Source organism: Eupeodes corollae, chromosome 2 (assembly GCF_945859685.1).
Source record: "Eupeodes corollae chromosome 2, idEupCoro1.1, whole genome shotgun sequence".
Lineage (NCBI taxonomy): Eukaryota > Metazoa > Arthropoda > Insecta > Diptera > Syrphidae > Eupeodes > Eupeodes corollae.
Genome location: NC_079148.1, coordinates 63,014,715 through 63,035,407, shown reverse-complemented (window position 1 = coordinate 63,035,407; position 20,693 = coordinate 63,014,715). Strand labels below are relative to the sequence as shown.

Sequence of the window (20,693 nt, the reverse complement as noted above, 5' to 3'; positions counted from 1 at the left end):
TATGGTTTAAAACGCTTATTGCCTTTATTTTATAACATATTATCGAGAATATATCGCATTTTCGATATATCGGGTAATTTGCACATCTCTGCCTGAAATTTATATCCATCGCATTGCGTCGTCTCATGTCCGTAAAATTTCTTCCGATGACAGCTACCTCAAACCGGAATTCAATCTCCGAAAAGGGGTGCGTTGCGGAGAAAGTTCCGCTCCTACGGTTACCTCGATAGGGCCGATTGAGAGTTTTCTTGCTAAGAGTACTCTCATAATCGTGTCCACTTGATAGATTTCTTCTGCTAGCATATTATCAGTTGTCCAGGTATCCACACTGATTACTTCCAATTCCGTCTGTCGATTTGCTTTCGTGGTCTGTAGGCTTTCGTGTTTTGTTAAAAAAATTGTAAGTTGAATTATTCTAAAAGATTTAAAAATTATCAACAACTTTTTGCATTTGATAAAATAGTTTGATTTCAAAATCTATTTTTGTAAACGAGATTTTTAATTGAAAAACTATTTTTACAAATTTTAGCAGCATTTTATTTTATTTCTTAAATAAATAAATACAAATTGGATCCTAATATGAAGTCAATATCTATTCACGAGATATCGAGAACCGAATATCAATTTTTACCAAATTTGGGTACTATTTTTTATACGTTTTAGTTTTGTATGAAAATAAGGATTTTTATAAAAAAAAAAACTACAGAAAATCGAAAACAATATTTTCTGTAAAATAAAAAAAAGTTTGAAGACAATATTTTTAATTTATGAAAAGCTTTTTGAGTCGAAAGTAATTTTTTTTTTGTAAAAAAACTGTCTACCGAATGTTGAAACAATATTTCTTGTAAGATAAAATAAGTTAAGAAGAAGCCATAATCTCAAATTTTTGAAAAGTTATATAAGTTATAATGTTTTTTTTAGGTTCTTATTTTTTATAAAAAAAAACTGTCAATTCGATTTTTCTCAAAATTTATTAAAAAATATGTTAAAAACGTTATTCTTCCGTTGCACAAAATTGTTTTGGAGATAAAATCATTTTTATTCGTACAATTTTCGAGGTGTCAAATTTGATTTCAGTGTTTTTTATTTATAAAAAAGCCGTTAGTTGGATTTTTTTCATAAAATATACTTGTTTGGTATCACGTTAAAATATATAATATAAAATTTAGTTCAAGTCTCTAGCGTTTTTGGTTCGTGAGATATTTGGGGTTAACAAACGTTTTCACCTCTTTTTTTAAACTGCTATGGTAAAAAAAAACACCCACGCAATTTTCTTGAGAGCCCTTTCTGCATCTTTCTGCCTTATTATCTATATAACAAAATTTATTTGAAATCGATATTTCTTCTGGTTCTTGAGCTATGGAGGACGAAAAAACGTCGGACGTACGAACGTACGTACAAACGCTCTCACAGGCATCGTTCTTAAAATCTTTTCTTTCGGTTCTAGGGATATTGAATCGTCGAGAAATGTCAAAATTTTCAATTTGACAAATCAACCCATTACAATAACTTTCTATGGGAATTTGAAAATCTATTTTCAAATCAAATTTATATGAAAAAAGACATAGTTTCCACTGCTTTGCCATGTTTACTCTCGACAGCTACTCGCAAAATTCGAACTGTGTCCGTATTCCGCGAGCTTATCTCGGATAGTGGTAAACACATGTGTCCACTTGCGAGTGACTTTCAAAAAGATCGAATGTCGAGAGTAGTTTGTCAACTCTCCGCGAACTACTCTCCAGACTATGTCCACTTGCAAGATCGCTCTCGAGCGCAGCTTGAGAGCGACTCTCAGCATGTTTACTCTCAAATGGACACCCACCTTTAGAAACAACCTTTTTTTAAAACAATCTCTACTCACATATTAATTAAAATCAATGACATTACATAAAGAGTTAGCTTGTCTTAAACAGCGAGTTAAGGGTTCATTGGTTCCATAGTATAAAATAAACGATTATTTCGTAAGGTACGTGAAAACCCACTAACGAAAGTAAATCAGGGCAATTGATTTTATAATTAATTAAATCGCTTACAAACATGACATCAAAATATTTACGGCGTGTTTCCAAGGATTGAATGCCTAATAACAGACACTTCGTTTTATATGATGGCATGTCGACATTTCATCGTAAAATCCGGATTGCTGTTCTAGTGAAGCGTTTCTGTATTTTTTCAATTCTATTAGCATGAGCAGCATACAAAGGGGTTTCATATAGGAGAGCAGTATTCTAATATTGATCGTACATAACAAAAATATAGAGATCTTAAAGTAAAAAGATCTGAGAAGTTTTTAGCATTCCTTGAAATAAAAATGAGCATTAAACTGGCCTTAGGAATGATGTAGTCGATATGATTGCAAAACGTGAGTTTTAAATCAAAGATCCCATCCAAATCTTTTTGTTCTTGGACAGAGCAAATGTATTTATTTCGTAGGAAAGCAATATTGGAGACATATCACGGTAAAACATCATACTATGACATTTAGAAACGTTCAAATGTAGATCGTTATCGGTACACCAAGCAACTAAATTATTAAGATCGTTATGAAGTTTTATACAATCCGCTATAGATTTAACACTTAAGAACAGCTTAAATTCAAAACATTTGGAAAATCATTTATAAATAAGAGAAAGAGAAGGGGTCCTTAATGACTCCCTTGGGGAACACCGGAATATACAACAATCGGGTTTGAAGTGCATGAACAATCAATACATAATTACTAAAAATCTCGAGATTAGTGGAGTTAGATCTTCCACCAACGAAACCATGTTGCAGAGGCGAGATTATTTCTTTCAATGAAAAAATAAGCTTATTATAAACAATTTTTTCGCGTTATGTACTCTGAAAGATGGGAAAGTAGCAGGCGCAAACGGTATCCCAACCGAATTTTACAAATATGGCACTTCTGCACTTAATGATCGACTTCTAACGATGTTCAATAAAGTCATAGAGGGGAATTCGGTAGTGAATGAATTTCAAGAAGCTGTTATATTCCCAATACATAAGAAAGGATCATACTCGGATGCTTCAAACTATAGGGCCATTTCCTTCTTGAATGCAACATATAAAATTCTTACAACGATGATGCAGAAAAGGCTCAACAAGTGGATTAAGTCTCAGAACATACTGAAAGAGTTTCAAGCTGGTTTTAGAGCAGGCTACTCTACAATGGACAATATTTTTGTACTCCGAAGTCTTGCAGAAAGCTTTATCGTTTAAAAAAAAGAAATTATATGTATTTTTCATCGACTTTCAAGCGGCATTCGATACAATAAATAGAGGTGCCTTATTCTACAAGCTATATAACGCGGGGTTATCGATGAAATTTGGACGTGCGCTAGAAAATCTCTATAGAGGAACTCGAGCGGCTGTATGGAATGGTGCAGAGTTGTCAGATTGGTTTGTGACCTCATCGGGAGTAAGGCAAGGCTGCACATTGAGCCCCACTTTGTTCTCACTTTTTATAAATGACCTGATTGATTATCTTCCTGGTGGCGTGGATTTCGCAGGAACACATATGAAAGCCTTATTATTTGCAGATGATATTGTCATGTTTGCGTATTCGCCGGAAGCGATACAGCTCATGATAAACAGGTTATATAATTACTGTTGCTTATGGAACTTAATCGTTAATACGCAAAAGTCTAAAGTGATGATATTTAAAAACGGTGGTGGAAGAAATGCTTCTAACGAGAAATGGTCATTTAACGGAGAAGCCTTAGAGTGTGTTACCGAATACAAATACCTAGGGGTAATTTTTACGAGAAGTTTGAGCATGCAGAAGCTTTTAACTGTGAAGTTAGAAAAGGCGAAAACAGCCATTAACATATCATGGAAAAGATGCTTCATGAACAAAAACATTGCGCATAGCAGTAAGCACAAGATATTTGAAGCTGTATCGGAGACAATACTTTTATATGGCGCACAAGTTTGGGGATGTATGAGATTTCAAACGGTGGAAAAACTCTTGACACACTATATTAAAAGAATATTTAGCTTACCAGTCAACACACCAAATTACGTGGTAATGCTCGAAACAGGACTATCACCTTTACACATAAAGACCTTGAAGTTGCAAGCCGATTTTCTTCAGTACATATTCAATTTATCAGAATCCAGATTAGTCAAGAAGGTAGCTATCAGTGCCATATACGAACGAAACAGCTGGTATAGAGAGTGGTCAAAACTAGCTGAAGAATGCAATATAAGCTTTGATTTTAACCTGAAAAACATTGGTAGTTGCAAGACTCTCTTCTACAATGTAATCTCGAAGGTGGATGAGAAATGTAGAGCTGAATATATAGCTGAAGCCTCCAGTTCCATCTACAGAACCGTTTACAGTAGATTAAATCACGATTTGGCAGAGAAAAACTATTTTCGTGACTCTAATAAGGTTAATGTTATCGCTACAATAGTCAGACTTCGCAGCAAGCTTATCAATCTGAACTTCATGCCTCACAGACCTGATCTACCATTAGAATGCAGCATTTGCAACATGAGAGAAAGAGAAGACGTCATTCACTTTTTGGGAAGATGCCCAACTCTGAAAGAAACCAGAAGAAACGTTCTTGGGAGCGATGTTTTATCTGAAGAGCAAGTCCTGGACGAATTGAATCATATGAACGTTAATAGACTTTATGAATATTGTGTAATTGCGCTCAGATATAGAGCAAGTATAATTAACGAAGATTTTTGATTAAACAAACCTTTAACTGTATCTTATTTGAATTTTTAAATTTTATTGGTTTCCATATAATTCCTTATTTTAAACACATACATATGTTATTTAAAACGGTTATATCTTTGTAATTAAATTAATATATTATAATTGTCAATCTGGCAGACGGCAAATGCCATGCCATAATGATTTTTGTAAATGTAAAAACGTATCTATTGTTAAATTCAAATGTTGATCCAATAAAATCCAAATTATCTATCTATCTATCTAAACAATTTTTTCAAATACTTTTGGGATAACAGATAAGTTACAGATAGGACGATAATTAATGACTTCATTTTTTGATCCAGATTTAAATATAGGGTAGAAGTAAGAAACCTTAATGGAGAGATTGATTAAAGATAATTTCGAGAAGGGTTGTCAAAGATAAAGCACTATTTTTTATAATTATTGGTGCAATACCATCAAATCCCGATTGCTTTTCATCTTTTAATTTCAATAGTTCATTGAGTACATAATTTTTTTAAATTAAACTTGTAATGGTGATCATGGCAATTTATACAAGTAAAATATTTAGTATGGTATGTTTTATGTATTTTCATGTAAGCTCATTTAAGTTTAAGACTTAGGATAGATTTTATGACAAATGTTTTAATATCAGATATTCAAAAGAAGTTTTACACACTTTTTTTTTATTAAATTACAAAAAGCACGATTCATTTTTTAATTAGTTAAAAAAAAAAAACACAATTTTAAAATTTAGCTAAGGAAAAATTCCAATATTTATGACAATTGGTATAGATTCTAAAAACACCATTATTAAAAATCTAAAAAAAAAGTCGCTAAAAATTCCAGCGATAACATTTATTCAAGGTTTTTTTTAGTTTGTTTTATTATTTTGTCCTCCAAGCCTGAAAACTGGGTTGTGTGAATGAAGTGAATTAAAATTATTTGTTTCCAAAATAAAATTGTTGAAACTAAAAATTGTATACTAATTTCAAGTCAAAAATTCGTCATTTAAAAAATAAATAAGAAAAAGCCTCTTTCGGGATTTTGGCCAAATTTGATAAATACGAATATTTTTTGAATCAGGAACACTAAATAAAAACAAAGAACTTATGTTGTTGAAAGAATTATTCGAAGAAAAAACAAATGTGTACCTTGTTTGGAATACATTCCGATCCTTGTCTGCAGCCACTGAGCCAACAGACAAGTCGTTAAATATTTTTCAAGAGTATTGCAAAAAAGCTACTGTAGCTCTCTTTTCTTGCAAAAAAGCTATTGGTAATAAATGGGGATTACAGCCCAGAATCACGCATTGGCTATACACATCGGTAATCAGACCGATTTTAACGTACGGTGTGGCAGTATGGTGGACTGCTTTAGAGAAAGGTATAAACAGGGATAAGTTAAATAAAGTCCAACGTTCAGCCTGCCTATGTATAAGCGGATCGCTTCGCACGACCCCGTCTGCAGCACTGGACACCTTGCTCTACCTTACACCTCTTGACATATTTAGCAAACAAATAGCTGCAAGCTCGGCTTTTCGCCTCAATGCTTCGTCGCAGTGGACTAACAACAACATTGGCCACTCCGTAATTCTAAAGTACTTAGAATCAATTCCAAAGCACACAGACTACACCATCCCCCAACTACAATTCGACAGGAATTTCCAGATTTCTATACCTACCAGATCTTTTTGGGAAGATAGGACATTCTTAGAGGATGAGTCAATCCACTTTTACACAGATGGCTCAAAAACCAAAGAAGGGGTTGGTGGTGGTGTGTACTCTGAACGACTGAAATTAATTCTCTCATTCCGCCTTCCCAATCATTGTAGCGTGTTCCAGGCGGAACTTTTGGCGATTAAGGAAGTCTTGTCTTGGCTCAAAGAAAACGTGATATCAACATCTGATATCCGTATTTTCTCCGACAGCCAGGCCGCTATCAAATCTCTGGACTCTGTCTCTACAAACTCTATAACAGTCCATAACTGTCGAGCATCTCTTATGGAGATGGCGCAGCAGTTTAATATTCACCTTTGCTGGGTGCCGGGCCATAGAGACATTCCAGGTAACTGTAAGGCAGACGAACTCGCCAGGAACGGTACAGTACAGCCCATCCTACCACGTTTGGCAAATACTGGCATACCAATCGCTACTTGTAAACTGCTACTAATGCAAGACGCTGCGAGGAGGGCAGGCACCAGGTGGACCAACATCACCACGTGTCAAGCCACAAAAAAACATCTGGATATAAAACGTTCAAGGTGCTTGCTCTCTCTAAGCAGATCGCATATAAGCTCGATAATAGGTATCATAACCGGACACTGTCTAATAGGAAAGCACGCCATGAGACTAGGCGTATTCTCAAATGACTTTTGCAGATACTGTATGGACGAGGAAGAGGAAAAAACGGTTCTTCATCTTCTCTGCACATGCCCTGCTCTAGCTCGAAAGCGCAAGAATTACCTAGGAGAATTCTTCTTTAACGCTCTAAACGATCTAAATCATATCAGTATAATCAGCCTCTCACATTTCGTAAGGGACTCAAGCTGGTTCCATTGAGCTTAGGAGGAAGCCTCAAGATTCATGTGGTATCACAATGGGCCATTAAACTGGCCTAAGTGTGTCCGTTTCCATCTTGGACAGCCACTATAACCTAACCTAACCTAACCTAACCATTGAAATTTGAATGTTAAGATAAAGTTTTTTGAAACTTCTACAAATTCTTACTGAAAAACTATTTTTAAGCATTTATTGTTCAAACTTTACAGCCTGAAAAAGACATTTTTGACAAAAACAAAACGTAATAGCTTTATTGGTCCACGTGAGACTTTTAAACATTTTTTGAAATTTTTTAATAAGGATGTCCTCAGTGTCTGCATTGATTTTTATTGATATGTGAAGTATTCTAAAGTGAATGTCTATTTTGACCATATAAACAATTTCCAATACTTTTTTCATTCTACAGTTTTGTGTTCTCTTCTTATTTTACAACTTTTTTTTTGGTGTATTTTAACTCAAGTTTCCATTATCACCTCAATTTGAGGCCAAAATGAGGTGAAATTATCTATTTTTGCTAACTTTTTTTTTAAATAACAGACAATTCAATTAAATTAATTAAAATATTTTTATTTAAAGGTTTCTTTTAGTGAATCAGCAATACTACCGTTCTTCAATTTACTCTTAGCAAATAGAGAAAGTCATTTTGAAAACATTTTAGCTTTGGTAATATAAAAAATGTATTTAAAAGAAAATATTTTTTCTAAAAATTGCTATTTATTTTTAGTTGGAATACTTTTTCTCTCAAACGTTTGAATTCATACAAAATGTAAGAATAAATCTTAATGATTTCAAAAGTTTTTAAAATTTTGTTTTAAAACAAATTTTATATTATTTTAGGAGGAATGGAAAAAATCTCAAAATGTATATAGTGACAAGCGAGTGATTAAGTATTTTCTAAATATTTGTGAATGTATACGAATTCATAATAATTGGTAAGAATTATTTTTTTAATAAGTGAATCTTATTTAAAACATTATTTATTTTCAAATAAAGGAACGTTCCAATAAATCTATTGTATGTTGCCAAAGCGTGTATATTTTGTCAGGCATATTTCATGGGAATTTTATATTTGGAAATGTGGGCATTAGTAGAAAAGGATAAAGAAATATCTAAAAATGCTGAAATAATAATAAATCCTATATTTCAAGAAGTTGCTACAATGGTAAGTGCATCATACAATTTAACTATATACCAACATAGATTAACCATTATGAGTAGGCCTTTAAATCTATAGATTGTCCGGATGCAATTTCTGGGTTCTTAGATCCACTTAATTCAAGACTCGAGTATCTTAATTTGGAAGGCGATTGGTCACAAGTACTAATGGAAATAGACGCTTCAAAAGATTTAAACCAAAATCTTTACAGTCAGAGTCTAAAAAAGTAAGAGTAGCTTAAAATATTTATGATAACCTTTTCAATTTTGTATTTTCCTATCTAGAAATGGTTTACTATTATTATCAAGCTCAGATAAATTTACTAACAGACTTGACTATGAATGTTGCTGGAGACTTGGTCAATGGGATACAGCTGTAGACACTAATTCCAAAATTGTTAACTTAAATGATCTAGAGTTTGAATTTGAAAAAAATCATTTCAATGCTCTTAAGTCAATATTTAACCGAGAAGAAGTTAATTGCATGTCTGCAATTGATAAAGCCCGCCAAGCAATAGTTTCGATTTTAAAAGAGATCAGTATTGAATGTTTGCAGAATATTTACAAATATCTCACATATCTACAAATGTTACAACAAGCTGAAGACTTTTGTCAGGTAAAATAATTTAATTACTTTTTCTGAAACAAAATATTCATTCAATAAATTTCTCTTTTTTTAGATCCAGTTTTCAAATGGTACTCAAGCCGAGCCAATACTAAAAAAATGGATTATTGAGCAAGAATTAACGTATGGTAACTTTAACTGCAAGGAACTTGTACTATCTCATAACATGGCTCTCTATAAAATAGCTGGTATTCGAGCTGGCAGAAGAATAAATGAGTTCTTTAAGGTAGATAAAAAAGTATAAAATTCGTTTATATAAAGAAACACTAAATATCTTTTCATAGGATAAAAGTCCCATTGGAGAATGTATTTTGAAATGCATCAATGAGTGCAAAAATGCTGGGAACATAAATTTGGCCATAAGAAATCTTACACTTTTAAGGAGTATCGACACATCAGAACAACTTAAGGTTAAACAATTATTTATTTCTTTCTTTCCAACTAACATCTCTTCTGAATCTGAATCGCTGTTCATTGATCGTCTGTCTGATTGTGGTCTTTTTCATCTAAATGGAGTAGCAAACTTTATGGGGAGACACCTCGATCTCATATTCTCATCTGATTGCGATATCTGTGTTGTCTCCGCGAGCCCTCACCTTCTCTCAACCTTGGATCGCTATCATCCTTTTCTTAATCTCTCCTTCCCCATTGAATTTGAAAAAAACTTTTTTGAAATGGAGAATTACTGTTACTGATTTTCGTAGGGCTGATTTCTTAACAATCTTCTTAGCTCAGCGGACTTTGAATTAAGATCCCTCCACTTAACAGTCCCTTACATATTGGTTTATTTGATTCTTTCATACTGAAGAATCAGTAGCGTTCTCTGGTAAAAAAGATTTCACCTCTGCTCCCCCTTGGTACAACAGAGAGCTCCGTAGCCTAAGAAATACCCGTAACAAGCTTTGGAAGATCATTTTACAGTCCAAATCTGAGCATCAACCATCGGAGAGCAAAAACCAAGATCCGGATGAGAAGTTTTAAAAGAAACTCGTTTGGATGGAGGCTTTACAGATGTAGGAGAAGTTTTCCGTTTAAGGGACGAAAGTTGGTTAGAGAGAGAAAAGTTTAGAAAGATTTGTGTTTTAAGGGTCCAGTTAGGTTCAATATTTTTTTTTGGGATTAGGTTTGGGATTAGGTTGGGGATTAGGTTGGGGATTAGGTTAAGGATTAGGTTTGGATTTGTTAGACTTAATTAAATTATTATTGCTACTCATTCTGGATAGCCGCATTTGACCAGTTCGTAAGTATCCATTTTGGTGATGAAACATCCAGTTATATTTGGAGGGAATCAGGAACTTGAATCTTCTTCCAGACAATTGAAGACATTCCCGGATATTGACACAAAATTCTCGTTTAAAATAGGAGCGAATCCATGTAGCATCAGGATATCCGGGACAATTATTAAGCACGAACCATGTATTATTTGCAGATTCAAGCCTGCTTAGTCTCAAATTCCAGTCCGATAACTTCCAAGAATGGCCACATTTGTTAATTATTTCGTCCTCCGCAATGGTATTCACTGAGGTATGCCGGGTTGTTTAATGATGTCGTAGAGAAGCGATTCAATTTTTTGAGATTAACATTTAGGCTTTCAAGCTCGTGGTACACACTCGTATATTTCTGTTCTTGATTTCTTATATCGTAAGCAATAGATATGAGTGCCGTTGAAACCCGAGAAAGCATACAATTAAAGTTTTCAAATTCGTTAACGAGTCTAACGTTTGTAACTTCACTCATTTGATTGAAGGAGGGGGAGAGCCGTGATGACGAACTTTGCAAACAGCAATCAGTAGGTTTAACTGGTCAGACAAGTTTTTTTTTCTGACCGTTCGCCGACCAAGTTAGGACCTTTAACTTATCGTCAATGTCTACACGAAGAGAATTCAACTCACCTATGACGTCACAATATTGTTTTTCTAAAGAACGTATCGTGGAAAGGCACTGCGTAGACGATTGTTGACATTAGATGTTTGAGTCCTCAACACTATTACAAACGTGATCAAATTTCTTGGAGATATTAGAAATTTGATCATGGCAAACGGAATGTTCGTTAAAAAGGGATTCTTTTAGAAATTGAATTGCAATCATAATATCCGACACAGATATTTTATTGCATTCATCGCAATAAAACGCAAAATTGCGTAGATAGTCTTTTAGGTATACACTCGCCTTTCTGGCCAAGCCAGCACAAGATGGGTGTAAGTATTTCCCACAAAGGCCACTGCACTTTAAAAGTTCCGCGTTTGAGTCAACGATGACACACATTTTATTGGCGCACGACATAATTAATATGGTTTTTTGTTAAAGTTTTTTTTTTTAATTGTTTTTAATTTTTACTATGCTTGTTAGTACACAAGTAGAAAAAAAAATGCTGGTGTAATGGGAAACGGTGATGGGCAGTAAAGTAGGTCGGGTAAGAATTACCACACGCGCTGCGAGTATATTGATAGTTTTTTTTTTTTTTGATTTGTAATTGATTATAACCAATACCTTAACCAAATGGAAAATAACCTTCATTCTCATTCAAGGAATTTTTTAAAGTTTATAAATGTCAAACGAAAATCTGATGGGTTTCCACCTTCAATGAGTTTCTCCAACACAATCTCCTCGGATCCAAGAACCATATCAAATATATTTGCTAATTACTTTAGCAAATCGTATACTGAACATCCGCAGAACATCCGCATGATCCTGATCCACACTACTTTAGTTATTAAGATGGTTGCACTCAAACCTCCCTTTCTTCGTTTACAATAACTGAAGAAATGGTACTTGCCAAAATAGTAAGCCTCAAAGAAAACGCCCTGGTCCTCATGGCGTCCCATCAGTTGTTCTAAAAAAATGTATGCATTCTCTGTCAAAGCCTTTAACTGCACTCTTTGAACTCTCTCTTTCCCAAGGTATGTTTCCTCATATATGGAAAGATTAATTTATATTTCCCATTCATAAACAAGGCAATAACACTGAAATTAAAAATTATAGACCTATTGCTAAACTTTCATGCATTCCAAAATTTTTTGAAAGCTTAGTTTATGATTCCGTTTATTTCCATTGCAAGCCTTTATTCTCCCCCGCTCAACATGGTTTTCTTAAAGGTAGATCCACTACGACTAACTTAATTAAATTTATATCCAAAGTTTTGTCAGCCCTGAAGAATGGCAAAGAAGTTGATGTTGTATTCACTGATTACAGCAAAGCCTTTGAAATAATACCCCATAAGATAATTTATCTCAAACTAAGAGCTCTAGGCTTTCCATCTATATTTATAAACTAGATAAGCTCCTTCCTTGTGAATAGAACTTATATAGTCCTTTTCCGTAACTCAGTCTCCAATCCTATACATGCAACTTCTGGAGTCCCACAAGGTAGCCACCTTGGCCCTCTTCTCTTCGTCTTATCTGTTAACGATGTCTGTCTTAAATTAAAAAACTCAGATATCCTAATGTTTGCGGATGATAAGAAAATGTTAAAGATTATCTCTACTCCATCTGATTCCTTACTTTTACAAAATGATCTTAATATCATTTTTGTTTGATGCATGCATAATTTTATAGAGTTAAATGTAGGTAAATGTAAACAAATGACCTTTTCGCGCAAACAAATCCCATCTCATAGAGTATACTACTTCCTTAATGACGCCGTCAACGTTGTCGATTCTATTAGAGATCTTGGTATTATGTATGACAAACACCTGAATTTCCATTCCATAGATCTCTCGGTTTTATTAAGAGATGGTCAAAAGAATTTTCCAACCCCTATGTAACTAAAGCGCTTTACATTTCCCTAGTCCTTCCTCATCTTGAATATGCATGCCAAGTATGGTCTCCCTTTTATGAAAACCATTCACTCAGAATTGAAAATGTTCAAAGACGTTTCGTTCGATTTGCCTTACGTGGCCTCCCCTGGGATGATACATCCAACTTACCTCCTTATGCCGATCGACTAAAACTGATAGGTTTGCAGCCCTTATATATTGGACCCAAAAACGCTGATATATTATTTGCTCACCAATTGTCAATGGGCAATATAGATTCACCGGCACTCCTGAGTGATATTCATCTTAACACAATTCCTCGAAATCTGCGATCCGTTTCCCTTTTCTATATCCCTCATCACCGCATTAATTACGGGCACTTTGAACCAATGTCCAGAATACTTCGTCACTGCAACGCTGCTATAGTAGTCTTCGATTTTAACATTTCCAAATCCCACCTGAAAGATACCCTTTACTTTTTCCCTTTTTGAGTCCGAATAAGTTATAGCTTGTATTAAGCTGAATAAATAAATTAACTCATCAAACATAGGCAAAAGCATTAATAGAAGATGCAGATATATGTTGGAAAACTGGAAAATCAAGAATGGCAAAGGCAATACTTCACAATGTTATGTCCAACAAGGATTTTGTTTATTGCCTTGAACGAATTCAGGCCCATAGGTATCTCTTCAAATATATCATAAAAAAAAATGTTCCCAAACATAAACTTTTTCTGAAAATAGGATGTATGGCGAATTATTGCTTGAGACAAACAACGAAACGTTTGAAGTTGTTCATAAAGAATTCTTCATTCGCTGTATGGAGCTTCTCAACAAATACTCTGAACATAGAGAAAAGGTTTTAAAAGTAGCATCGTTTGATGCTAAAGAATTTGAGACTTTCAACATAGAAAGTCGTAAATTAGCTTTTGCCACTATAGCTAAATATGCAGATAAGGAGTACATGCAGGTAAAATTATTTGTGATTCAAATTAAATTCTAGCCAGGATAAAATAAGTAAGTGTATTTTCAAATAGTTGGATACTTATTTAAACTCAGAAACATTCCGCACTAAAGTACAAATTATGATGAAGAATAAAGAAGAAGCACAAAGTCTTGCCCGGCAATCTAAAGAACGCGATAAATCAATTGGAATAAATGTTATGCTAAGGAATTGTGGTATCGATGACAAAGAAATCAAAATGATGGAATTGAAGAGATCAGAAAACTTGTGTATTGCAGTAGAGTAAGTAATTTATATAGATTTAAGTTTGTTGTTAAAAAAAAAAGAAACATTTAAAAAAAATAACTACATGCATATAACCGATACCCGCTTCAAACTCAAAATTAACTTTCTTTCAGAAATTACATTCAGTTTTGTAAACTGGATAAAGATATAACTAGTCCCGCTGTATATCGAATAATAGCCCTATGGTTCGCAAATAAGCATGATCAAAAATTGCACGCAAAAATCAAGGAAAACATTAATGCAATACCCAGCTATAAATTCCTTTGCGTTCTTAATCAAATGTCTGCAAGGTTAAGTTCTAAAAACCCATCATTTCTACAACTTCTTGAAGAGATTTTGAGTAAATAAATGTTGTCTATAGGTATTTGTTAATTTTTAATATAATTATTGTCTTTTACTTTTAGTTAAATGCATTCAAGATCATCCGCATCATACATTACATAAAATTTTTGCTTTAGTCTTTGCATATGCTGACGACCCAAAGTAAGTTGTTAATTGTAATAAAAAAGAGGGTTATTTTCAATTCCTATTTGAAATTCTTTCAATTAAGGAACACTACATCTTCTGATCGTGTTGACATAGCAAAAAATATGATTAACAAAGTTAAGAACAAAATGCATACATCTTGTATAAAACAAATGGAATCTATGTTTATAGGTAAGATTCATTCAATCACAAAATAAAATATTAATATATTTATTTTTTTAATGCAAAGCTCTTATCGACTTTGCGAACAAAGAAAGTGGAAAGAGCTCATCATTGTCACTAAGTGATAAAGTAAAAAGACTCAAAAACCTCGAAAATGTACAATGCCCAACATTGGATTTACCAATTTCTGTAAACAAATCGTACTTATTAACTTGTAAGTAAACATTACTCTACATTTGTGGCCATTTTCAGTATGAAATTATTAATAAATTATTATTATTCCAAAAAAAATGTTTATAGACATCAGAAAATGGGAAGACCATGTTGGTTTAGTTGGAGGAATAAACGCTCCCAAGAAACTAATGTGTGTTTGTTCTGATGGTGTTTCTCGACCACAACTTTTGAAAGGCAAAGATGATCTTCGACAAGATGCAGTTATGCAACAAGTTCTTTCAATGGTTAATGAATTGTTGAAAAGTGATCCTGAAACAAATGATCAAAAACTAATGTTGCGTACTTATCGAATTGTGCCTCTTTCTATGGTAATTGTGATTCAAAATAATATATTAACATATTTATTCTTTTGAATAAAAGTCTAAAAAGAGACATATATTTAATTTCATTAAAGCGAAGTGGTATATTAGAATGGTGTGATAATACGGTTCCTATTGGGCTTTATCTTTGCGGAGATAAGAAAAATGATGGTGCTCACAAAAAGTATAGACCAAATGATTATACTGTTGCCAAATGCCGGTCTTTGTCAATGGTAAGTGCACTTCTTCTACAACGCTTTTCAAAAGGCACTCTGTTAGTTATTTGAATTTTTTCTTTACAAAATTCTGCTATTTTACTAAAAGAAAAACCTTACTCAATATCGAAAAGATGCATTAAGATGCATGTTAAAATCCCCTAAGTCATTTAAAGGGCCATTCAAAAAGTTTAACTAAATATTTGAATTATTTTTACTTACAGGATGCATTAAAAAAACAAGATTTCAACCAACGCCTACAAGTCTATCAGCATATTTGTGAAAAAATAAAACCAGTGTTCCATTACTTTTTCTTCGAGAAATTTTTAGTCCCGGGTATTTGGTTTGAACGTCGGCTTGCTTACACAAAAAGGTACATTACATACTTAGCTTATTTTATATTTTGTTCCTTAAAAATATTTGATGAATAAACTTATGTTTTTAGTATTGCAACAACTTCTATTGTTGGATTTATTCTTGGCCTAGGTGATCGACATGTTCAAAATATTTTAATAGACGAACTCACTGCTGAAGTTATTCACATAGACTTTGGTAAAAATAAATAAACTTTTGATGAAAGAGAATATTTGAAAATTAAGTAATAACTTAAAATTTTGTTTAGGAATTGCTTTTGAACAAGGCAAAATCATGCCGACTCCAGAAACAGTACCATTCCGTTTAACCCGTGACATCGTTGCTCCAATGGGAATATCCGAAGCGGATGGAGTATTTCGAAGGGCTTGTGAGAAAACCATGAAGATATTAAGAAAAAATCAAGTTTTTCTAACTACAATATTAGAAGTATTACTGTACGATCCATTGTATGTATGGAAATGGTCTTCTCAAAAAAATCTGGACACCGATAAGGATGGAGATAGTATGAACAATTAATTTGACTTGTAAATTTGTGCTGATTTTTCTTGTTTTTCAATCAGGTGAAGGGAAGAATCTCACTGCACAACGTGCTTTGCTGCGAGTTCAAGATAAGCTGGAAGGCAAAGAGGAGGGGAAAATGGGCACTCCTAATGTGGAAGTACAAATTCAAAGGCTCATTAATGAAGCAATGAATGTTCATAATTTATGTCGTTTGTACCCAGGCTGGGATCCATATTTATAATTGTTTTTCTATTTAAAAAAAATAAATATTTTTGTTACATCTTAATATATACAATTCTTCTGTAAGTGTGTATGTCACTGAACTTCTCTTAAACGACTGGACTGATTTTAATGACATTTTTTGTGTGTGTTCAAGGGGTTCTGAGAATGGTTTATATTCACAATTTTGTCCGCTGGACAATGTTTTTTTAATTAATTTTTAATTTATTAGTAGTTGTTGATTTTGGAATGTTTTATATTGGATCCGACAGACGGCGTTACCATCGCAGTGTTACTCGGTATTTGGTGAAACGCGTTGTTGGCTTTACTCTGTTGAATGGCAAAAACGAGGTTTACCTCATGCGCATATTTTAATTTGTTTGGTGGATAAAATACGCGCAGAAGAAATTGATAAAATTATTTCAGCGGAAATTCCAGATCCAAATGTTGATCCAGAATTGTTTAGCATTGTTACTACAAATATAATCCATGGTCCATGTGGCACTCTAAACATGATGTCGCCATGTATGGATAATTGAAAGTGTACAAAAAATTTTTCCAAAACCATCTGAAACTGACACTATCACCAATATGGACGGTTATCCATCTTATCGACGTAGAGACGTAGACTATGGTGGTCAATCATATGAATTGCGTCTGTCAAATGGTGTGAGAGTAGATATTGATAATCGTTGGGTAGTTCCATATTCGCCATTGGCGCCATTGCTGTGCAAAACCTACAAAGAGCACATAAACGTTGAACTATGCAGTTTGGTGAAGTCTATCAAATACATTTGTAAGTATGTTCACAAGGGTAGTGATAAAGCTATATTTGCTGTTCAAAATGTTAACGACAATGACGAAATAACACGTTATCAAATGGGTCGATACATAAGTAGCAACGAAGCTATTTGGCGCATTTTTACGTTCCCTTTACATGAAAGGGATCCTGCTGTTATACATTTGGTTGTTCATCTGAAAACGGACAGCGTGTTTACTTTACAGAAGAAACTGCACTACAACAGGCTTGACGGGTCCAAAAACAACTCTTACTCAATTTTTTAACCTTTGTAGTCGACAAGATGCTGTTGGTCAATTCGCAAATACGTTGATGTACACTGATGTTTCTAAATTGTTTACATGGAATAAACAATCAAAGAATTGGGAACCGCGGAATCGGGGCATTCCAGTACCAGGATTCGCTGATATATTTATGACAAAAACTTTAGGTCGATTATATACAGTTCATCCTAAGCAACGCGAATGTTTTTTTTTGCGCTTATTATTGGTTAACGTTCCTGGACCGACCGACGTCCTTCCAATATTTGCGAAAAGTCAATGGTACTTCATACGACTCTTTTATCGATGCGTGTCGTGAGTTACATTTATGGGAGGATGATAACCATTGGGATCTCACACTTGCAGATGCAGCACTGAGCTCATCTCCACAAAAAATTCGTCAATTATTTTCAATAATATTGACAACGTGTTTTTCGTCTGATGCATCTGCTCTGTGGAACAAATATAAAGGCTCAATGAGTGAGGATATTTTGCATCGGACTAGAATTACTAATAAAAATCTTAATATTGAATTCTCCGCCGAAATATACAACGAGTCAATAATAATGATTGAGGATATTTGTATTCTTATTTCAAACATGCCGCTAATCCATTTTGAAATGCCAGCGCCGAATCGCCCAGCAGTAGACATCATCAACAGCGATGTTCAACGTGAACAAGAGTTCGATAAGACTTCTTTGGCTACTTTTGTTGCGGAAAATGAACAATTGCTTGCTGCTGAACAACGAAATGTATATGATCAAATTAACGTTTTAATTGCAGCACAACAAGGTGGATTCTTTTTTTTAGACGCTCCAGGTGGCACTGGTAAAACATCTCTTATCGCACCGATACTTGCGCGGATTCGATCTCAAAATCATATTGCATTGGTCATTGCCTCATCAGGCATTGCAGCAACGTTACTTGATGGTTGACGGATCCCGAAGCAATGTGTAACATAAAGAAGCATTCAGGCATGGCTGAAGTTTTGAGAAAATGTAAAATTACTATCTGGGATGAATGTACAATGGCCCACAAGCATTCGCTTGAAGCCCTCGACAGGTCCCTAATGCTCGGCTTTTCGGTGGTGCTCTACTGCTGCTGTCTGGTGATTTCAGACAAACATTACCAGTCATTCCACGCGCGACATATGCAGACGAAATAAACGCATGTTTGAAAGAATCTTATCTATGGCCAAGTGTCACTAAATTATGCCTTACTATGAACATGCGCGTTCGACATCAAAATGATCCATTAGCGTCAGGATTCTCTGAACAATTCAATTGTATGAAGATACACAATATATTCAACTTCCAGAGAATTTTTGCAACATGGTGGCTACCAAAGATGAGTTAATAACAAGTATCTTTCCAGATTTAAGACATAATTATACTTATCATGAATGGCTGCGAGAGCGAGCTATTTTAGCCGCAAAAAATGTAGATGTTGACGCCATCAATTTTAAAATACAACAGTTATTGCCTGGTGATGAAATTACATTTAAGTCGATTGACACTGTTGTTGATCCTGACGAAGTTGTCAACTATCCTGTAGAGTTTCTAAGTTCACTAGATTTACCTGGAATGCCACCACATAATTTGCGACTGAAAATTGGCTCACCTATAATTTTGCTTCGAAATTTAAATGCCCCAAAATTGTGTAATGGCACGCGATTAGTTGTAAAAAAATCATGGGCAACATTCTTGAAGCCATTATTTTGAGTGGAAAATTTCAAGATGAAGTTGTACTTTTACCACGGATCCCAATGATTCCTTCAGATTCGCCTATACCATTTAAACGTTTACAATTTACAATCCGCTTGGCCAAACAATGACAATTTGTGGCTTAGATTTAGAAAACCCATGTTTTTCTCACGGCCAATTATGTATATGTTGCGTGTTCCAGAGTTGGAAAACAATCGAATTTATTTATTTATACACCTCAGGGTTTAACCAAAAATATTGTACATCCAATGGCATTACGATAAATTAAGTTTTTGTAAATAAAAAAATATATTTTTTTGAATAAAATAGTTTGAGTGTAAGTTTTTTTACCTTTAATTAAAACAAGTTGAAGATTTCATTACACATACTCACACGCTATCGATTAGTCTAATTGTAATAAATTTACATGTAATGACGTTAGATATTGTTATAACATTTGAATAATAATTTTCATCAAAATGGTCCAGAATGTTTTAGCTTATTAAAAAAAGTTTGAAATTTTCAAATTAAAGACGTGTAGGACAACGTCTGTCGGGTCCGCTAGTTTTATATAATTTTGTATATATTTTTACCCTTCAAAACTGTGTTCGTTTTAAAAATTTAGAAATTTGGAAAATGAGTTCGCAAATTTCAGTCATCAATACGATATTCATGTTCTTTTTTTATAATTGTTTATTTGAATTTTAAGCTTAAAAGGATTTAGAACATTTGTGTTGTATGCTTAAATTTAACATAGTTAGGTTCGTTATAAAAAACTAGTTTAATCTAAAATCTAATTTTTCAGTCTGGGAACTTATTTGTATAGAACCTAACCCAATAGGTTATTTATTTTTTGCCAAAAGAAACTGATCTTGTTATTATCATTTGTTTTTCTTCTACTCTCCGCCAATTCATATTTAAAAAGAATCCAACTTGTTCTCACTTCTGGATCAAGTGGTCCCCAATCATCAGTAGGTTTCATTATAGTTCTTAATGTCTAAATCAAATAAAGGAATTTGTCAGTAAAATAAATATTAGAAGAAAAGCTAAGTAATTACCAGCCACGGATTACTAGCTCTGTGTTGAGATGCAACCCAAATGAACCATAAGGGAAATTGTGCAAATCCAATTGCTAATATAGTCCATCCAGCAACTGAAAACGAAAGAAAATAATAATGAGCATAAGAAAGAAAAAAATAAGCGTTTTCGTCTCACTTGTCGCAGATTCAGGGTATTCTAATCCACTGTATTTTAATGGTTGTAATGTAGCCATAGAATATATAAATATAATGATCATAAGACCGGGTGTAAAAACTGTCCAACATAACCGCCAATAAGTGGAAACCTTCTTGTCCATCATAAACTCCACGTCATCACAGAAATTTTGTAATCCTACAAAAAATATGCACATAT

At 33.8% G+C, this 20,693-nt stretch overlaps 3 protein-coding genes across 3 annotated transcripts in view; 2 read left to right on the top strand and 1 right to left on the bottom strand.

The window, feature by feature from the left end:
* LOC129944641 (serine/threonine-protein kinase ATM) overlaps nt 1–16,585 on the top strand; it is a 31,455-nt gene extending 14,870 nt beyond the window's left edge. Inside the window, exons 22-42 of the mRNA XM_056054207.1 lie at nt 7,822–7,908; nt 7,970–8,011; nt 8,083–8,177; nt 8,239–8,407; nt 8,464–8,627; nt 8,686–9,016; nt 9,081–9,251; nt 9,310–9,435; nt 13,330–13,460; nt 13,523–13,748; nt 13,816–14,024; nt 14,141–14,367; nt 14,432–14,510; nt 14,578–14,684; nt 14,743–14,889; nt 14,976–15,217; nt 15,304–15,441; nt 15,648–15,796; nt 15,869–15,975; nt 16,046–16,300; nt 16,359–16,585. Of these exons, the coding sequence (XP_055910182.1) occupies nt 7,822–7,908; nt 7,970–8,011; nt 8,083–8,177; nt 8,239–8,407; nt 8,464–8,627; nt 8,686–9,016; nt 9,081–9,251; nt 9,310–9,435; nt 13,330–13,460; nt 13,523–13,748; nt 13,816–14,024; nt 14,141–14,367; nt 14,432–14,510; nt 14,578–14,684; nt 14,743–14,889; nt 14,976–15,217; nt 15,304–15,441; nt 15,648–15,796; nt 15,869–15,975; nt 16,046–16,300; nt 16,359–16,540 (3,384 nt within the window). The 3' untranslated portion in view covers nt 16,541–16,585. The remainder of the gene's footprint in view (nt 1–7,821; nt 7,909–7,969; nt 8,012–8,082; nt 8,178–8,238; nt 8,408–8,463; nt 8,628–8,685; nt 9,017–9,080; nt 9,252–9,309; nt 9,436–13,329; nt 13,461–13,522; nt 13,749–13,815; nt 14,025–14,140; nt 14,368–14,431; nt 14,511–14,577; nt 14,685–14,742; nt 14,890–14,975; nt 15,218–15,303; nt 15,442–15,647; nt 15,797–15,868; nt 15,976–16,045; nt 16,301–16,358) is intronic.
* A 524-nt stretch (nt 16,586–17,109) lies between these two features.
* On the top strand, nt 17,110–18,512 carry LOC129944965 (uncharacterized). Its single transcript, XM_056054626.1, has 3 exons — nt 17,110–17,543; nt 17,593–17,783; nt 17,944–18,512. The coding sequence occupies exons 1-3, from the start codon at nt 17,110–17,112 to the stop codon at nt 18,510–18,512; spliced, it is 1,194 nt and encodes a 397-aa protein (XP_055910601.1).
* A 1,443-nt stretch (nt 18,513–19,955) lies between these two features.
* The window catches only part of LOC129946056 (sodium-dependent nutrient amino acid transporter 1-like), a 40,813-nt gene continuing 40,075 nt past the window's right edge, over nt 19,956–20,693 (bottom strand). The window contains exons 10-12 of the mRNA XM_056056082.1: nt 20,496–20,672; nt 20,339–20,433; nt 19,956–20,277 (exon numbers count right to left, since the gene is read on the bottom strand). Coding sequence (XP_055912057.1) covers nt 20,110–20,277; nt 20,339–20,433; nt 20,496–20,672 — 440 coding nt within the window. The 3' untranslated portion in view covers nt 19,956–20,109. The remainder of the gene's footprint in view (nt 20,278–20,338; nt 20,434–20,495; nt 20,673–20,693) is intronic.

Coding starts and splice junctions, on each gene's coding strand:
- LOC129944965 (XM_056054626.1), top strand. CDS start 17,110: ATGGACGGTTATCCATCTTATCGACGTAGAGACGTAGACTATGGTGGT. Junction 17,544..17,592: donor AAGAAACTGCACTACAACAG/GCTTGACGGGTC, acceptor TAACCTTTGTAG/TCGACAAGATGCTGTTGGTC. Junction 17,784..17,943: donor TCATCCTAAGCAACGCGAAT/GTTTTTTTTTGC, acceptor TCACACTTGCAG/ATGCAGCACTGAGCTCATCT.